General features: G+C 65.5%; 1 protein-coding gene across 1 annotated transcript in view; it reads left to right on the top strand.

Annotated features, from left to right (window-relative positions):
* The first annotated feature begins 131 nt into the window (after window positions 1-131).
* KMT2D (lysine methyltransferase 2D) overlaps window positions 132-13,909 on the top strand; it is a 43,422-nt gene continuing 29,644 nt past the window's right edge. Inside the window, exons 1-15 of the mRNA XM_034792784.1 lie at window positions 132-233; window positions 5,449-5,527; window positions 6,336-6,453; window positions 6,811-7,028; window positions 7,390-7,499; window positions 8,219-8,381; window positions 8,835-9,000; window positions 9,320-9,434; window positions 9,859-10,013; window positions 10,318-10,454; window positions 10,955-11,083; window positions 11,265-12,238; window positions 12,650-12,763; window positions 13,383-13,493; window positions 13,662-13,766. Coding sequence (XP_034648675.1) covers window positions 5,479-5,527; window positions 6,336-6,453; window positions 6,811-7,028; window positions 7,390-7,499; window positions 8,219-8,381; window positions 8,835-9,000; window positions 9,320-9,434; window positions 9,859-10,013; window positions 10,318-10,454; window positions 10,955-11,083; window positions 11,265-12,238; window positions 12,650-12,763; window positions 13,383-13,493; window positions 13,662-13,766 — 2,664 coding nt within the window. The 5' untranslated portion in view covers window positions 132-233; window positions 5,449-5,478. The remainder of the gene's footprint in view (window positions 234-5,448; window positions 5,528-6,335; window positions 6,454-6,810; window positions 7,029-7,389; window positions 7,500-8,218; window positions 8,382-8,834; window positions 9,001-9,319; window positions 9,435-9,858; window positions 10,014-10,317; window positions 10,455-10,954; window positions 11,084-11,264; window positions 12,239-12,649; window positions 12,764-13,382; window positions 13,494-13,661; window positions 13,767-13,909) is intronic.

The raw sequence follows: 13,909 nt of genomic DNA, 5'->3' as shown, positions 1-13,909 counted from the left end.
CCCCCCCCCCGGTGTGATCCCCGGATTTGGCTCTAGCGGCGTCTCCGGCCCACCCGGTTCCGCGGCCGTCGGGGGAGAGTTTTGTCCGGCGCGGGGGGGGGGAGGACAATCGCCCCCCCCCCCCCCCCCGGCTTGTGTTGTTTTTTGTTTCATTCTTTGCTGGACGATGTTCCCGGCGGCCGCCCGGCGCTGGACGGGGCCGGGGGCGGGTTTCTGGACGGCCTTGTGAAGCGGTGAGTGGGGTCCCCCGGCTCGGCCCCCTTCCCCGGGGCGCTGGGGGGGGGGTCCCGGCCATGCCCGGGGGGGGGGGGGAGGAAGCGAGCGGAGTGAACTGCTCCTAGGCCTCTCCTGGCGCCGCGGCTCCCCCCGGGAGCGGTCCGAGCGCCGCCCCCGGCCCGCGGTGGGGTGCAGCCCCCAGCCCCCCGTGAGGAGTTGGTGGGGGGGGGCGTTGTGTGGGTCTGTTGTTCATCCCCCTCCAGGGCCCAGCTCGAGGTGGGGATCCCTTTGCACAGCCATGGATCTCGGCGGGGGGGGGGGGGGGGGGGGGGGGGGGGGAGGGGGGCATGGGGGGGTGAGTCTGTTTTTTGCAGGGGGGCCTGGGGGGAGCTTTTGTTATGTATAAATCCCGATCCTAGGCCTAGGGGGAGCTTTCTCGCCATGGGGCAGGGTCTCTCTGTGTCGCCCCCACGTTCTGCTGCATTGGGAGCCTGGGAAGAGGGGCTGACCCCTGTCCCGAAGGGGGGGTGCAGGGGGGTATTATGGGGGGGGCTGACTCTGCTCACTCCCTTCCCCTTCCCCCTGCCCTTTCGAGGTGGTTGGCTGTGTTCTCCCCCCTGCTTCCTGTAAACATACCGGGGGTGAGGGAACGGGGCTCCCCCCCTCCTCCGGCTGCTCCCCCCTCAATTCCTCACACTGCCCTTTACTAGGAAGTGTACACTGGGGGGTGGTGCCCCCCAGAAACAGTGTGACCCTCGGTGCGGCCTAGGCGGCCTGCGGCTCTCCTGGGCTGAGTGCAATCTCCAGAGGATTAGCAGGGAGCCCGAGGAGATTTGCTCAAACAGAAAGTGGTGGGATTGGGGTGGGGGTGGGGGGCAGAGCTCTTGCTTAGTTCTCCCCCCTTTCCCAGGCAGCAGTGGGGCTTCCCAGGCTTTTGTTCCCCAGTAGCTTCTCCCTTTGATCCCTGAGCTTCAGGGGACCAGGACCCACAGCCGTGGGTAGGCAGTTCCCACCCCTCCCCCATCACTGGCGTCAAAGACCGTGGGGCCCAGATTCTGCGCCTGTCCCCCCCAGTTAAATCCGCCTCCTGTCTGAGCTTTCCCGGTGTGGTGGATGAGTGTGTGTGTGTTTGGGGGGGGGCCTTTCCCCCAGCAAGTCCACAAACACTTTCTCTGTCTCTGGTCTCAGGACAGGCCGGGCTGCACCTGTTGCTCTCCCTGTATGTGCTGTTCCCCATGGGTGCCGCCTCCACCTCCCGCCGTCTCTCCTGTCGCATGGGGAAGAGAGGATACTGGGGAGGGCACGCAGTGGGAGTAATGCTGGGTCTGCCCCCTTATAAACAGACACAATGGCCGGGAGTCCCAGGGGCTGCAGTGCCAGGGCTGGAGCCGGGCCGTGCATTCTGCTTAATAAGGCCGGGCTCGCTGCATATTTCGCCTCCAGAGTCCGGGCTCAAAGGCAGCCCCCCGGGCCCCCCCAATCAATATAAAGGGACACCATGTGCTGCTTAAATTAATGCTAGGTTAGAACTGCTGCAGGCCAGGTTCTGAGCTGCATCGCGCTGGTGTAAAACGGGAGCAGCTCCGCTGGCATTGTTACTCCACGGTTACGCCGGCAGAGCGGGGGGTCAGAGGGAAGGGATCCTGTGTCGGGTCTGGTCAGGCTGCAGTGTTCACAATCCACCTAAACCCAGTTCTTTTGGGGGGCGCCTTGTGTCTCTTTTTTGCTGACCAGATGCCCAGGCCCTTGCTCCAACCACTTGACAACACTCCGCCCGTAGGACACAGGCGTCCTGGCTCCATCCAGGGCCTTCACCGCGCTCTCAGCCCCACTCCCTGTGTGGTTGTGTGGCTGCGCATCTCCCATGAGCCATTTTTCTGTGTAGCAAGGGGGACCCATCTCTGATTTGGTCTTTTTAGGGTGGGGTGTTGCAGGACCTAATTAAAAACAAAACACAAAAGCCCCTTGGAGTGAGGCTCAGTGGAGCAATGAAATTACGGCCCCCTGCCCTGGCCTTTGGAGCATGCACTAGAAAGGGGGGGTGATGCTCTGAGGGGGGGGTCACAGGAAATCCGCCCCCGACACAATCCCTTGAAGACGTTTCAGTTTTGGCGCCAGCTTGGAGCTGCCCAAATTGCTTCTTAATCCAGAACTTGGTGATTGTGGCAAATCCTGCAGCTCGGGAAGGAAAGGGTCTCTGGGAATCTTGACGGTGGGTTTGGGTTTGTGGCCCTTCAGTCCAGGATTCAGTGGGGGTTTGTCTCTATGGCCCTGCTTCTGCAATCGGCTCCATGAGGTCTGAGCCTTTGCCCCCCTGCCGAGCCGCTGTGGATGCAGGGATCTGCCCACAGGGATCCTCTTGTGGGATCGGGGCCCAAGGTGCTCGTGTGCACTGATTTTGCTCACTGAGACCTCGAAATCTTTTGCATCCGACAGAGAAACAGCCAGCAATGGTTCAGTTCATTTTCTCCTTGCCCCCCCGTGGCGCTGGGAGGTCTCGTTCTCAGCCCAGGTTTTCCGGGAAGGTCCATTGCTGACCCTGGTGGCACCAGCGAGAGGTTGGTGATGCTGGCGGGGGCGTACCCAGGCCCTGCCAGTCTCCCTGCAAGGCTCCCTCGTCCTTGTCCCGCCTCTGGTGCCATCAGTTCCATCCCACCTGGCCTTTTCTCCAGTGACTTTCTTTTAGAGGACCTCAAAGCAACCTGTGAATGCCTGGCTTGGCCCTGGGGGGCTGCGTGTCCCTTGGGTCCTGCTGGGGTCAGTGGGGAGTGGAGTGGCTTGGCAGTTCGCCAGGTCGTGCCTCATCTACCCACTTTCTGCAGTAGGAGGAGACTGAGGTGCTGAGAAGTGACTGGCCCAAGGTCACAATGGGAGTCAAAACGGAATCCCGGTGTTCCAGCTCCCAGCCCCACTGCTCCAGCCCCCTCCCAGAGCCGGGGAGAGAACCCAGGAGTCCTGGTTCCCAGCCCTCCCCTGCTCTAACCCACCAGTCTCCACTCCCCAGAAAAATCTCCTACTCTGAACACTAGGCCATGCTGCTTCCCACCAGACGCAGACATGGCGGCTGGAGCGTGCTAACATGGGAGCTGCTTTCTCTGGCCCTCCAGCCCCATACTTTGACCTAGTTCTCATCCTCTCCTGCCCTCATGGCTGGCGATGCCTGGCGTGGGTTGGGTAAAGCTGCACTTGGCTTTCCAGGACTCCGGGGGCAAAGGCCGGGGGTGGGTGGTCAGGGCTTGTGGCCGACTCTACCAGCAGGTGCCCTGTCTCCCAAGGAAGCGCGGCTGGGGAGGTGGCACAGAACATCCCTCAGGCTCCAGCAGATTGGAGCCGTCTAGCCCAGTGCCCCATCTCTGACCGTGCCTGGGGCCAGCTGTTCCAGGGCCAGGGGGAGGTGATGTCTCCCCCCAGGTGAACTGTCCATGCAGCCAGCCCCAGCTGAGGGCTCAGTGGATCTCTGAAGCTAAGCAGGGTCAGGGCTGATCGCTGCCTGGACGGGAGACGGGTGCAGAGCACCTTAGGATGTTTTTGGGGGCGTGCTCTTCCCCTTCCGCCATTGTCCCCGGGGGACTTTGCCCCAGGAAGCTCTGTCTTCAGGTGACACTTCAAACCCTGGCTGCTCGCAGGGAACAATCCCATTGCACTTAGGAGAGTCTGTGCGCCCAGGGGAAGGTCAAACAAACACTGCCCTCTGGCCTGACGCGCTCGTTAGGGACTGGGCTGGGGAGGGCAGCATCCGCCTGTGACGCTGATGGGGAAACTGAGTCACGGAGAGGCGGCAGCTTGTCCAAGATCACACAGTGGCAGGGGACGGAGCCCTGAGTGCGTCCGCGTGCCCTTGTTTTCGCTCTAGCTTTGGACTGCAGCGTGGTGGGTAAGGTGGCATTGCCTGGTCCCCCACTGGGCCAGCTGCTTCTCAGCGAGGCCTGGCCCCCCGAACCCATGAGCCAGCTGGCGTCTGGGGGTGCCCACTCCTGCGGGCTGTGCTAGGAAGGAAGTTGGCGGCTACCATCCCCGGTGGCTCTAATTGAGGTCAGTCCCTGCAGATGCCACAGGCCTCGCCTGCGAACACCCTGCCCCAGATACACTGCGCCGACCCCTTCCTGTTCCTGGGCCCACGGCCGTGGCCAGCCGGTAGAACTACATCTCCCATGTTGCACCTGGGTGCTGGCTGCAGCTGGCCTGGTTCCGTTTGTCCTTGGGTAGCGTTGTAGGAGAGGCGGGCAGCTGGGGTTGTGGGACCAGGCAGGGGTTCGGAGTGTGGGAGGTGTGTCCGGCTGGCACACAGGTCCTGTGAAATGTGTGCTCGGAGCAAAGCATGCTGGGATCCTCCTCCTCTCCCCCCCCCCCCCCCCAGTTTCTCTGGTCCTGCTTACTTTAGCACAAGCCTGGGATTTGGCCAGACCTCCCCAGAACAGACCCGCCGTGGGGGGCACGCTGGTCGTTCTTGTGGTGCTGGCAGGTGCCTGTCCGACGACCCTGGTGACAGAGTCCTGCCTCCAGCTGCCCCACCAGCCTGGCCCTGCAGAGCCACCCTGGGGTGGGAGAGGAGCTTCCTCTTCGTGTCCCGGCTGCTGATGCACAGGGCTGGTTCTGATTTGGGGGGGATTATGTGATGAGCCCAGTGGGCACCACTAGTTTGCCAGGACTCCGTGCCCATGCAGGGGTGTCTCTGGGCATTGTCTGGCGCTGACGATGCCCAGGCAGGGGACAGCTCCGCTGGCTCTCGGCAGGCGAGTGAAGGGTCGGGAGCGGGTTTGTGGCAGGGAAGCCTGTCGGGTCACTGCCCTGGCTGCACCCGCTCTAGCTAAGCAGAGAGCTGCAGACTCCAGGCCTGTGGGGCTGGCACTGCCCCAGACAGGCTTTGGGGTTTGCAGGTGGTTGGGAGCTGACCCCTGTGGGGTGGGGACAGGGAGGGGGGTTGGCTAGAGAGTTCCTGGCCTGCTGGGGCTGTGGGGCTGGTTTCTGTGACATGGGCCCTTGCCTGCAGGGAGCTGGCCGAGACCTACCCCACTTGAGCGGCCGTCTGGTGGGAGCGATGCCTGCGGCCGCTCCTCAGGCCTGGGACAGTGACCCAGAGGCGAGCGGCTCGGTCTCGCGGTGCGGGGTCTGTGCCAGCGGCCGAGGGTCTGGCGTGCCAATGGGAGGAGGGCTGGGGGCGGACGAAGGGCACGGGGGGTGAGGGCATGGCCGGTGTTAATGAGCTGACGTGTCCCCTCCTCCCCGCCGCAGGTCTCTCTGGGAGGGACGGCAGGAGACGGGATGGATGATCGGAAACCGCCCAGCCAGGCCAAAGACTGTGAGGTGCCAGGTGAGTCCGGGGCGGGGGGGTGGAGCCAGATGGGGCATTGCTGGGGGCACCCATTGCAGCTCTGCCGGAACTGCCTGGTCTGGAGGCTGGTGGCTGCCCTGAGCCGTTGCCAAGGGCTGCAGTGTGGCACGGCCGGTGCCTGGTGAGATGGGGCCACACGTCTCCATCCCACAGAAACAGCCAAATTGGCCACGTTTTACCTGGAGTTTTGGGGCATTGTTACATGGGAATTGCCAGCTCCTATGTGTCCCCCGCTTACCTGAAACTCCTTTCCCTAAAGAGTGGGGTTGAGAGGTTAGAGCTGGGGGGCTGGGAGCCAGGACTCCTGGGTTCTTTCCCCAGCTGTATTGTTTGATCGTGGGCTAGTGCCTCAGTTTCCCCATCAGAGCAATGGGTCTGAAACTGGCCCAGCCCAGTAACCAGGGAGCAGCGGTGAGCCGTGGGCGAAGGGCCTGGAGGGGGCCGATGGATGAATGATCCACGCCATGCTGGGAATGTGACTGATGAGGCAGGTGGTTCGCTAGGCGTTGCACTGTCCTGTTAGAGCCCCGTGGTGCATCCTGGGGAGCTGCCCGGGCTAAGGTGGGGCCGACATGCAGCCGCCCGGTGCAGAGGGATCCCCCAGTGGGACGGCCTCTGCTGGGTGTGGGGGATGCACTTGGTGCCCTGAAAGTAGAAGGGCTGTGCTGAGCGGTGGCAGGGGCTGTGCCTGTGGGGGCGTCGAGTGGTGGGGAGGGGGGAGATTGGTGTAACAGTGGGGGGGCACCTCTGCTGCTGGGATCCTGATGGGGCAGCTCCCCTGTTGCAGCCGACGGGGTTGCATCTTTGGAAGAGCGGGGTGGCGTGGAAGGAGACCCCCTGAAGCCGCCGGAAGGGGCCCCCACTGCCCAGGAGCCGGAAGCCAAGGAGCCGCCCCAGGCCTGCAGGTGAGTGTTGGGGGATGGGACACCTGCGACACTGGGTGTAGGGGGGAAAGGGGAGCAGAGCCAGGAGTTGGGTGCTGTGATTTAGGGCAGGGAGCAGACGAGGGGAGTGGGTCCGTCCCACCTGAATGATGCCCCTGATCCCCTGTTTTGTAGGGAAGCCAAATGGAGCTGCCCGATCAGTGCTGGGACCCAAAAGCCCAGGGGGATGCCGGGATGCCCTCTGCCCCCCAGGGACGGGAAGGAGACATGGGTGCAGGAGAACATTGGAGGGGTCGTGACTGGAGGGGGGGAGGGGAATGTGTTTCTGGGGGCCCCCCACCCTGCCCCCATTGACTCTGCTCTCGTCTCCGCCCCCAGCGCCCTGCCCAGGCGTTGCGCCCTCTGCAACTGCGGCGAGTGGCGCCTGCATGGGCAGGGGAAGCTCCAGCGTTTCGAGCCGGCGCCCGACTGGACTGAGCGTCTCTCCGGGCTGCCGGCCGGGAGGGGTCCTGGCGAGAGTCTGGCCCCTGGGGACGACCTGTCCCTGATCGGCTTCGCGGAGGGGGTGTCGCCAGGAGAGCTCTTCGAGCCAACAGGTAAGCAGCATGGGGCGAGCGTCTTCCTTCCGCGAGGCCTGCTGGTGCCACTGCTGCCCCTGCCCCCTGCTGCCCCAGCCTTAGGCTCCCCACCCCCAGCTGTACTGGTGCCCCCTGCTGCCCCTGCCACCCCAGCCTCTCACACCCCCTCGTTCTGCCAGTGCCCCCCCGCCCAGGGACACAAGCGCAAAGGCTGCTGTGGAGCTCGGGCGTCTCCTTCCTTTTCAGGCGCTTTGTGCCCCCTCCATGGGGTCCTGAGATGTCTCTGTGGAGGGCTCCCCACCCACTGGCAGAGTTCTGGAGAAGGATGGGGGGACTCCTACCCTGACCCCCCCCCTTAACACCTTGCCTCCCCTCGCAGGGCACTGCTGGGCCCACCACTGGTGTGCTGCCTGGTCGGCGGGGGTGCAGCGGCAGGCCGGAGCCGGGCTGAGCGACGTGGACAAAGCTGTTTTCTCAGGGATCTCGCAGGTGAGGGGGTGGGGGGCGAGCAAATGGGAAAGGGAAGGAGGGTAGGTGGGCTCCCGGCATTGGGGCGGCTGTGGGGGGGGGGGGTAGGCGACCCCTTGGGCTGCGCTCATGTGGGGTGTCTGGCTAATCAGAGTGGAGCCAGTGCGTCCCCCCCCCCCTCCCCCGGAGGGGAGAGCTCTGAGGAAGAGATGGGATGGGGGAACGGGACATTCCCCTCTGCCAGCACAGGGGTCCCGATGCTGCCACAGGCACTGTCCCCCATAAGAGGTGTAAAAGTGAGGCCCTGTCCCTGGGGCTCTCAACACGAACCCTGGCCTCCTGGGCAAACACCAAAGGGGTGTTTGCATTTACCTCCCTGATTTCCCACCCACAGGCTGCGCCCCGCTAAGGGCTTCTCCTTCACTTCCTGTCCTAAACTGCCAGGCTGTTAATCAGGTGCCCTGCTCCCCTCAGAGGGTGTCTGCGTATCTGTGCTGCGTGAGCGATCACTGTGCGAGCAGCTGCTATGTCCCATCCCAGAGGTGGCTGCATCTCAGCCCCAGATGAGGGATCCTTGCCTCATGTTGCTTCATAGCGCTAAGCAGCTGCCGCATCTCACCCCAGAGGTGGCCGCATGTGGGGGCTGGTGGGCTCTTGGGGATTGCCCTGGCGGAGCCAAGCTGCGGCAGCGTCCATCCATCCGCATCTCTAACCCGGGCTGGGGTCCCTGCTGCTTTCAGAAATGTGAACACTGTCAGAGGATGGGTGCTACCATTCAGTGCCACTCGGAGGGGTGTCTGCGGCACTACCACTTCCCGTGCGCGGCGGCCAGCGGCTCCTTCCAGTCCATGAAAACCCTCTGGCTCCTGTGCCCGGAGCACGTGACCGAGGCAGTGCAGATGGGTAGGTGCCGCCCCGTGAAGAAGGGCAGGGACAGGGGCTGCTTGGGGGCACCTCTGCCACTGGCTTGGTGGAGTTTTGGAGGGGATAATGGGAGGCTTAAGGAGCTGGAGGAGTGGGGTCTAGTGGTTAGAGCAGGGGGCCGGGAGCCAGGACTCAGATAGGGTATGGTGTCTAGTGGTTAGAGTGGGTGGGAAGGGGCTGGGAGCCAGGACTTCTGGGTTCTCTTCCTGGATCTGTCACTGCTGTGATGGATGTCGGTGAGGTGGTGTGAGATCCTTGAGGGGGAGGGTGTGTTGCGGGGGGGGCTGAGGATGCTGCTAGCCAGGGGGAAGCCCTAGGGGGTGGGCAGGGTCTATGGCACAGGGCTTTGAGGGGAGAGGGAGAGGCTGGGCATCCCGGGCAGTGCGGGTGCAGGAGGGTTTGTTTCCCTGACTCCCTGCCCCCCACGCCCAGAGGACTCGCGATGCATGGTTTGCGACGGGCCGGGGGACCTGCGCGACCTGCTCTTCTGCACCAGCTGCGGGCTGCACTACCACGGCACCTGCCTGGACGTCCCCGTCACGCCACGCAAGCGCTCTGGCTGGCAGTGTCCCGAGTGCAAAGTCTGCCAAACATGCAGGTAGGTGGCAAAACCCCGGGCACGGGCCCTGTGTGACCCGCACCAGCCTTCCTGGTCTGGGGAGGGTGGGCTGGGAGCCAGGACTCCTGGGTTCTATCCCCAGCTCTTTGAGAGGAGTGGGGTGTAGTGGGTTACAGCAAGGACATGGCCTGGGAGCCAGGACTCTCCTGGGTTCTATGCCCAGCTCGGGGAGGGGAATCTAGTGGGTTAGAGGCGGGGGTCTGGGAGTCCGGACTCCTGGGTTCTATCCTCAGCGTTGCTCTCTCCAGAGAGCTGTGAGGGGCCCGGGGCTTGTCTGACAGCAGCGTCTTCCCTGCAGACAGCCCGGCGCGGACTCCATGATGCTGGTGTGTGAGGCCTGTGACAAGGGCTACCACACGTTCTGCTTGAAGCCGGCCATCGAGAGCCTTCCCACGGACTCCTGGAAGTGCAAGGTGGGCTCCACACCTGCATCGCCTGCAGGGGGCGCCCCGGGGAGGCCGGGCCCGGCTGACGGCCAGGGTGGCATCTGCTCCGGGGCCCTGGCAGCTCGTCCCACGGAGCTGGCCCTGCTTTGCTTCACCTGATGCCAGCGCCCCTGGGGGAGGGACCAGGACCCCCAGGCCCACCTCCCCCATAATCCAAGGGGAGGAAATCCCTGCACAGCACCGACCCTGAGCCAGCCAGTCCCCCACTCCTGCCCTGGGGCCTGGTCAGAGCGGGTGCCACCCAGAGCGGAAATGCCCCATTCCCCACCCCACTGAGCCAGCCAGCCCTGACCCCTGCCTTGGGGTCGGGTCAGATCAGATCCACTGCCCCCTAGAGGGGGAAGGCCCCGTGTCCCATTCTCTGCCCCCCTGACTGTCTGTCTCCCTGCAGAACTGCCGGGTGTGCTCTGACTGTGGGTCACGGCCAGCGGCGCTCGACCCCGGGTGCCACTGGTATGAGAACTACTCGGTGTGTGAAGGGTGTCAGCGGCACCGGAATGCGGCGGGAGGCACCGATGCCGCGCGGCGCTGCCAGAGCTGCCAGAAGTGAGTTGCAAAGGGGGTCCCCTTGGAAGTGCGTGGGGGTCCTGCAGGGGGGCAGGAGGGTCTGGGCCTGGCTGTGCTGGATAGCCCTCCCCGCCCCCCCAGTTATAAGCTGCTCAGCCCAGTGCAGCAGGTGCCAGGGGAGGGGCCGTGGGCACCACCGGGTGGGTGTTTTTGGGTCCAGAGTGTGTTCTAGCTGCAGCCCCAGTGTGGGGGCCCGGGGAGGGGGGAGGATCCTCACAGCATCTCTGGCCGGCCGGATGGGTCAGGGGCTCTCAGACACTCCTTATGTGGCTCATCCCCCCAGGCCCTTGCCCCCGGATGGCAGCGACATGGCAGGGGGTTCCACCTGCCTGGCGTGTCAAGGGCAGCAGAAGCACCCGCAGCCGGACGGGGCCGTGCCCCAGGAAGAGATGCCTGCGGAGTGTGAAGCCAAACCACTAGGTGAGCGCATGCCCCACCCCACGCCGGCCCCACAGCACTGAGGGGGCCCTGACTCCTTGGTGCCACAAGTTTCCATCAACCTCTTCACCACAGCTGGGAGGAAGGGCCCTGGCGTCTATTCCAAGCTCCAGCACTGACCTGCTGCGGGACCTTGGGCCAGTCCCTCCCCCTGTGCCTCACTTTCTCCCCTTCTTTAAGCCAGCGGTCGTATTTGCTTCTGTCTGGGTGGCCCTGCAGAGAGGCTGGAGCTTGGGAGAGCCCAGGGAATGTGGGGCAAGTGGGGTGTTTGCGTGTCCCCCAGGCTGCGCCCCCATCCCTGAGGGAGGGGGTGGGAGCCCAGGCAGAGCCCAGTGGCCCTGCGCTGCCTGCCAGGAGGCACTAGGTGGCGCTGCTTGGCCTGAGGGTGCTGGGCGCTGCATTTGGGCCTGCTGATCCAGGGGAGTGGGCGAGGTGGGGTCTCCCCCTCCTGCCCGCCCACAACCAGCTGTCCTGTCCCCCAGGTCCCGCTCCAGAGGCAGAGGAGCTGGAAGAGGAGCCAGGCCCGGCAGCACCTGCCAAGGACGAGGCAACAGAGCCGATACCCCCCGAGACGGCCCCTGAACCACCAGCCCCGCCCCCAGCCCCCCCAGGTGAGGGGGTGCCCCATGAACCCCCCTGGGGGTGGGTCTGCGAGCTCTGCCATTCTGGGAGATGGGCCCTCTGCTTGGGAGGCTCCGAGCCGACCAATGAAGTAGGATGCTATTAACCCTCTGGGGGCTGGGGGTTCTGCACCCCCACGAGAGTGACCGTCGCCCTTGATTCTCTCCCCAGACCCCCCCGTTGCCACATCGCCCGCCTGCCCCGAGGAGCGGCCACCGGATGCCAAAGAGGAACCGGCCCCCGAGCAGCCAGCGGGGCCCCCTGCCATCACTGCGGCCCTGCTGGAGCCTGCGGGCAGCCCCCAGCCCCCCATGGAGAAGGCACCTGCTGCCGCCTCCCCACCCCGGACAGAGACGCCCCCCGCAGCTCCCCTGCCGGGCTCCCCTGCTCCCCAGCTGGGCCCCCCGCAGCCCAGGGAAGCGATGGAGTGTGGGGAGGAGGAGGGGATGGACACGGCAGGGGGCGAGGCGGGGTCCCTGGCCAGCCCTGCGGAGGATGGCGCCCAGCCCACCCCAGCTGTGGCCCTGGGGCCGTTCCCAGGCTTGGCGGGGGAGGAAGAGGAGGAGACTGCTGCTGGGCTGGAGCAGGCAGGGGCCGGGGGGAGGGGCTCTCCCCCACTGAGTGAGGACGGGCTGGAGGAGAGCCGGGGCCGGGGGGACCCTGAGTCCAGCCAGACCCCGGTCAGCTTCACCAGCGAGCCTAAGGGGTCCCCCATGCTGCTGGAGCCCGAGGAGCTGGGCCCAGCCACCCCAATGGAGGTGTATGGGACGGGCGGGAAGCTGCTGGAGCGTGGGGACGAAGTGGGCCCCGAGCCCCCCATCCTGCGGCCCCGTCCCACCCTCATCAAATCAGACATCGTCAACGAGATCTCCAACCTGAGCCAGGGCGACACCAGGAGCAGCTTCCCCGGCTCGGAGCCCCTGCTGGGCTCTCCGGACCCCGAGGGCGGGGGCTCGCTCTCCATGGAGCTGGGCATGACCTCCACTGACAGCCTGCAGAAGGACGACGCCGGCTCCCTGCCCCACTGCACCGACTCGCTGGCTGAGACGGACGACTCGCTGCTCTTCGAGCCAGGCGCTGGGGCCAAGGGCGAGGGGGAGAAGGGGCGTCGGCGCAGCTCGCCGGGGCGCTCCCGCGTCAAACAGGTAAGGGGGGACTGGGGCACGGGCAGGCAAGGGGGGGCGTGGGTACAGGGCGTGGCGGGGGCACCAGGATGGGGGCTCTCTCGCTGTCCCTGCTGGGATCGGGCCTGGCTCTGGGCAACCCTTCACCACAAGCTGTGCGCCACCCCCTGCCAAGCTGAGTCAGGCTGTTCCCTGCACCCCCCCCCCCAGCTGTCAGTGCCATCCCCTGCTGGCCGTTTTGCTGAGGTGCCGGGTGGGGACAAGGGGAAAGAGGGGTAGCCCCTTTGGGTCCCGGCCCGCCCACGAGTCCCGGGGGCTGTGCCATCTCCTGGTGCCCCCTGGAGTGGGCAGGGGGACATTCCGGCTGGAGCAGGTCCCCTGGCTCTGGGAAGCCTGGGTGTTGCTGTAACCCCCCCCTCCCCTCGGCCCTAGGGTCGCAGCAGCAGCTTCCCGGGGAGGAGGCGCCCCCGAGGCGGGACCCAGGGGGGCCGGGGCCGGGGCCGAGCTCGGCTGAAGTCGACCACCTCGTCCATTGAGACCCTCGCGGTAAGGCTGGGCTGGGGGGGGTTCTGCGTCCCTGCGTTGCCTCCCCCCCCAGCCCTTGGAAGCGGCTGCTGTGGGTCCCCTCGCTCCCCAGGGTGGGATCTGTGGGGGGCCCAGGCCACTACCGGTATCTGGAGCATTGGGGTTGGTGAGTGACCCCTAGGAGCCTTGTACTGATGGGCTCTGACCCCCCAACCCCCAGTGGCTCAAACCAGAATTGGTAGCATCTCTCCATTGGGCAGTTGGTGGGTATGGGGGGCCCTCTCCCCTCTAGGGGGTGCTGGCTCAGATCCCAGGCCGGGAAGACTGGCTGGCTTGGGGGGGACATGCCTCCAGGGGGCTCTGGGTTTGATGAGCTCTAGGGTGGGTGGGGGGACTGGCTGGGGAGAGAGGGAGCACAGGGGCTTTCCCCTCGTGGGCTGGGGGGTGCTGCAGCACATCCTTCTCCCCCAGTGTCTAAGCCAGGCCCCTCCCCAGCCTTGCGGGGGGAACCTGGTGCTTCCATCTCTGGCTCAGCTGGCCGGATTGGCACTGAGCATTGCCCTGGGGTGCCCGGCTTGGTGTGGGGGTCCGTGCCTGCTCCGTCGGTGACGTGTTCGCCCTGTCTCGCCCGCTCCCCCAGCTAGCGGATATCGACAGCTCCCCCAGCAAGGAGGATGACGAGGAGGAGGATGACACCATGCAGAACACCGTGGTGCTTTTCTCCAACACGGACAAGTTCGTCCTCATGCAGGTGGGGGAGCAGATGGGCCTCACGGGGAAGGAGGGGGGTTCTGTGGAGCAGAGGAGCCGGGTTCAGGGCTCGGCCTGGGGGGGGAGGAGCGGGGGAGCCGGGTTCCGGGCTCAGCCGGGGGACTCTGTGTCTCTGCCCAGCCCCCCGACATCTGTCTCTCCCCGACAGGACATGTGCGTGGTGTGCGGCAGCTTCGGGCGCGGGGCTGAGGGGCACCTGCTGGCCTGTTCCCAGTGCTCCCAGTGCTACCACCCCTACTGCGTCAACAGCAAGGTAAGGCGGAGTGGGAGGCACTGGATCCCCAAAGCCGCAGTCTGGGCCCCCTGCCCTGGTGCACCTTTGGGAGCAGCTTTCCCCCTGCACCCGGGTTCTCCCGTCAGCTGCCATTTTCACATGGGCCCCAGTGCTGCTGGGCC

The sequence above is a fragment of the Trachemys scripta genome, chromosome 16 (genome assembly GCF_013100865.1).
Source record: "Trachemys scripta elegans isolate TJP31775 chromosome 16, CAS_Tse_1.0, whole genome shotgun sequence".
Taxonomy (NCBI): domain Eukaryota; kingdom Metazoa; phylum Chordata; order Testudines; family Emydidae; genus Trachemys; species Trachemys scripta.
Note: the sequence above shows the minus strand (reverse complement) of the source record. Positions and strands in the feature narration are given on the sequence as shown.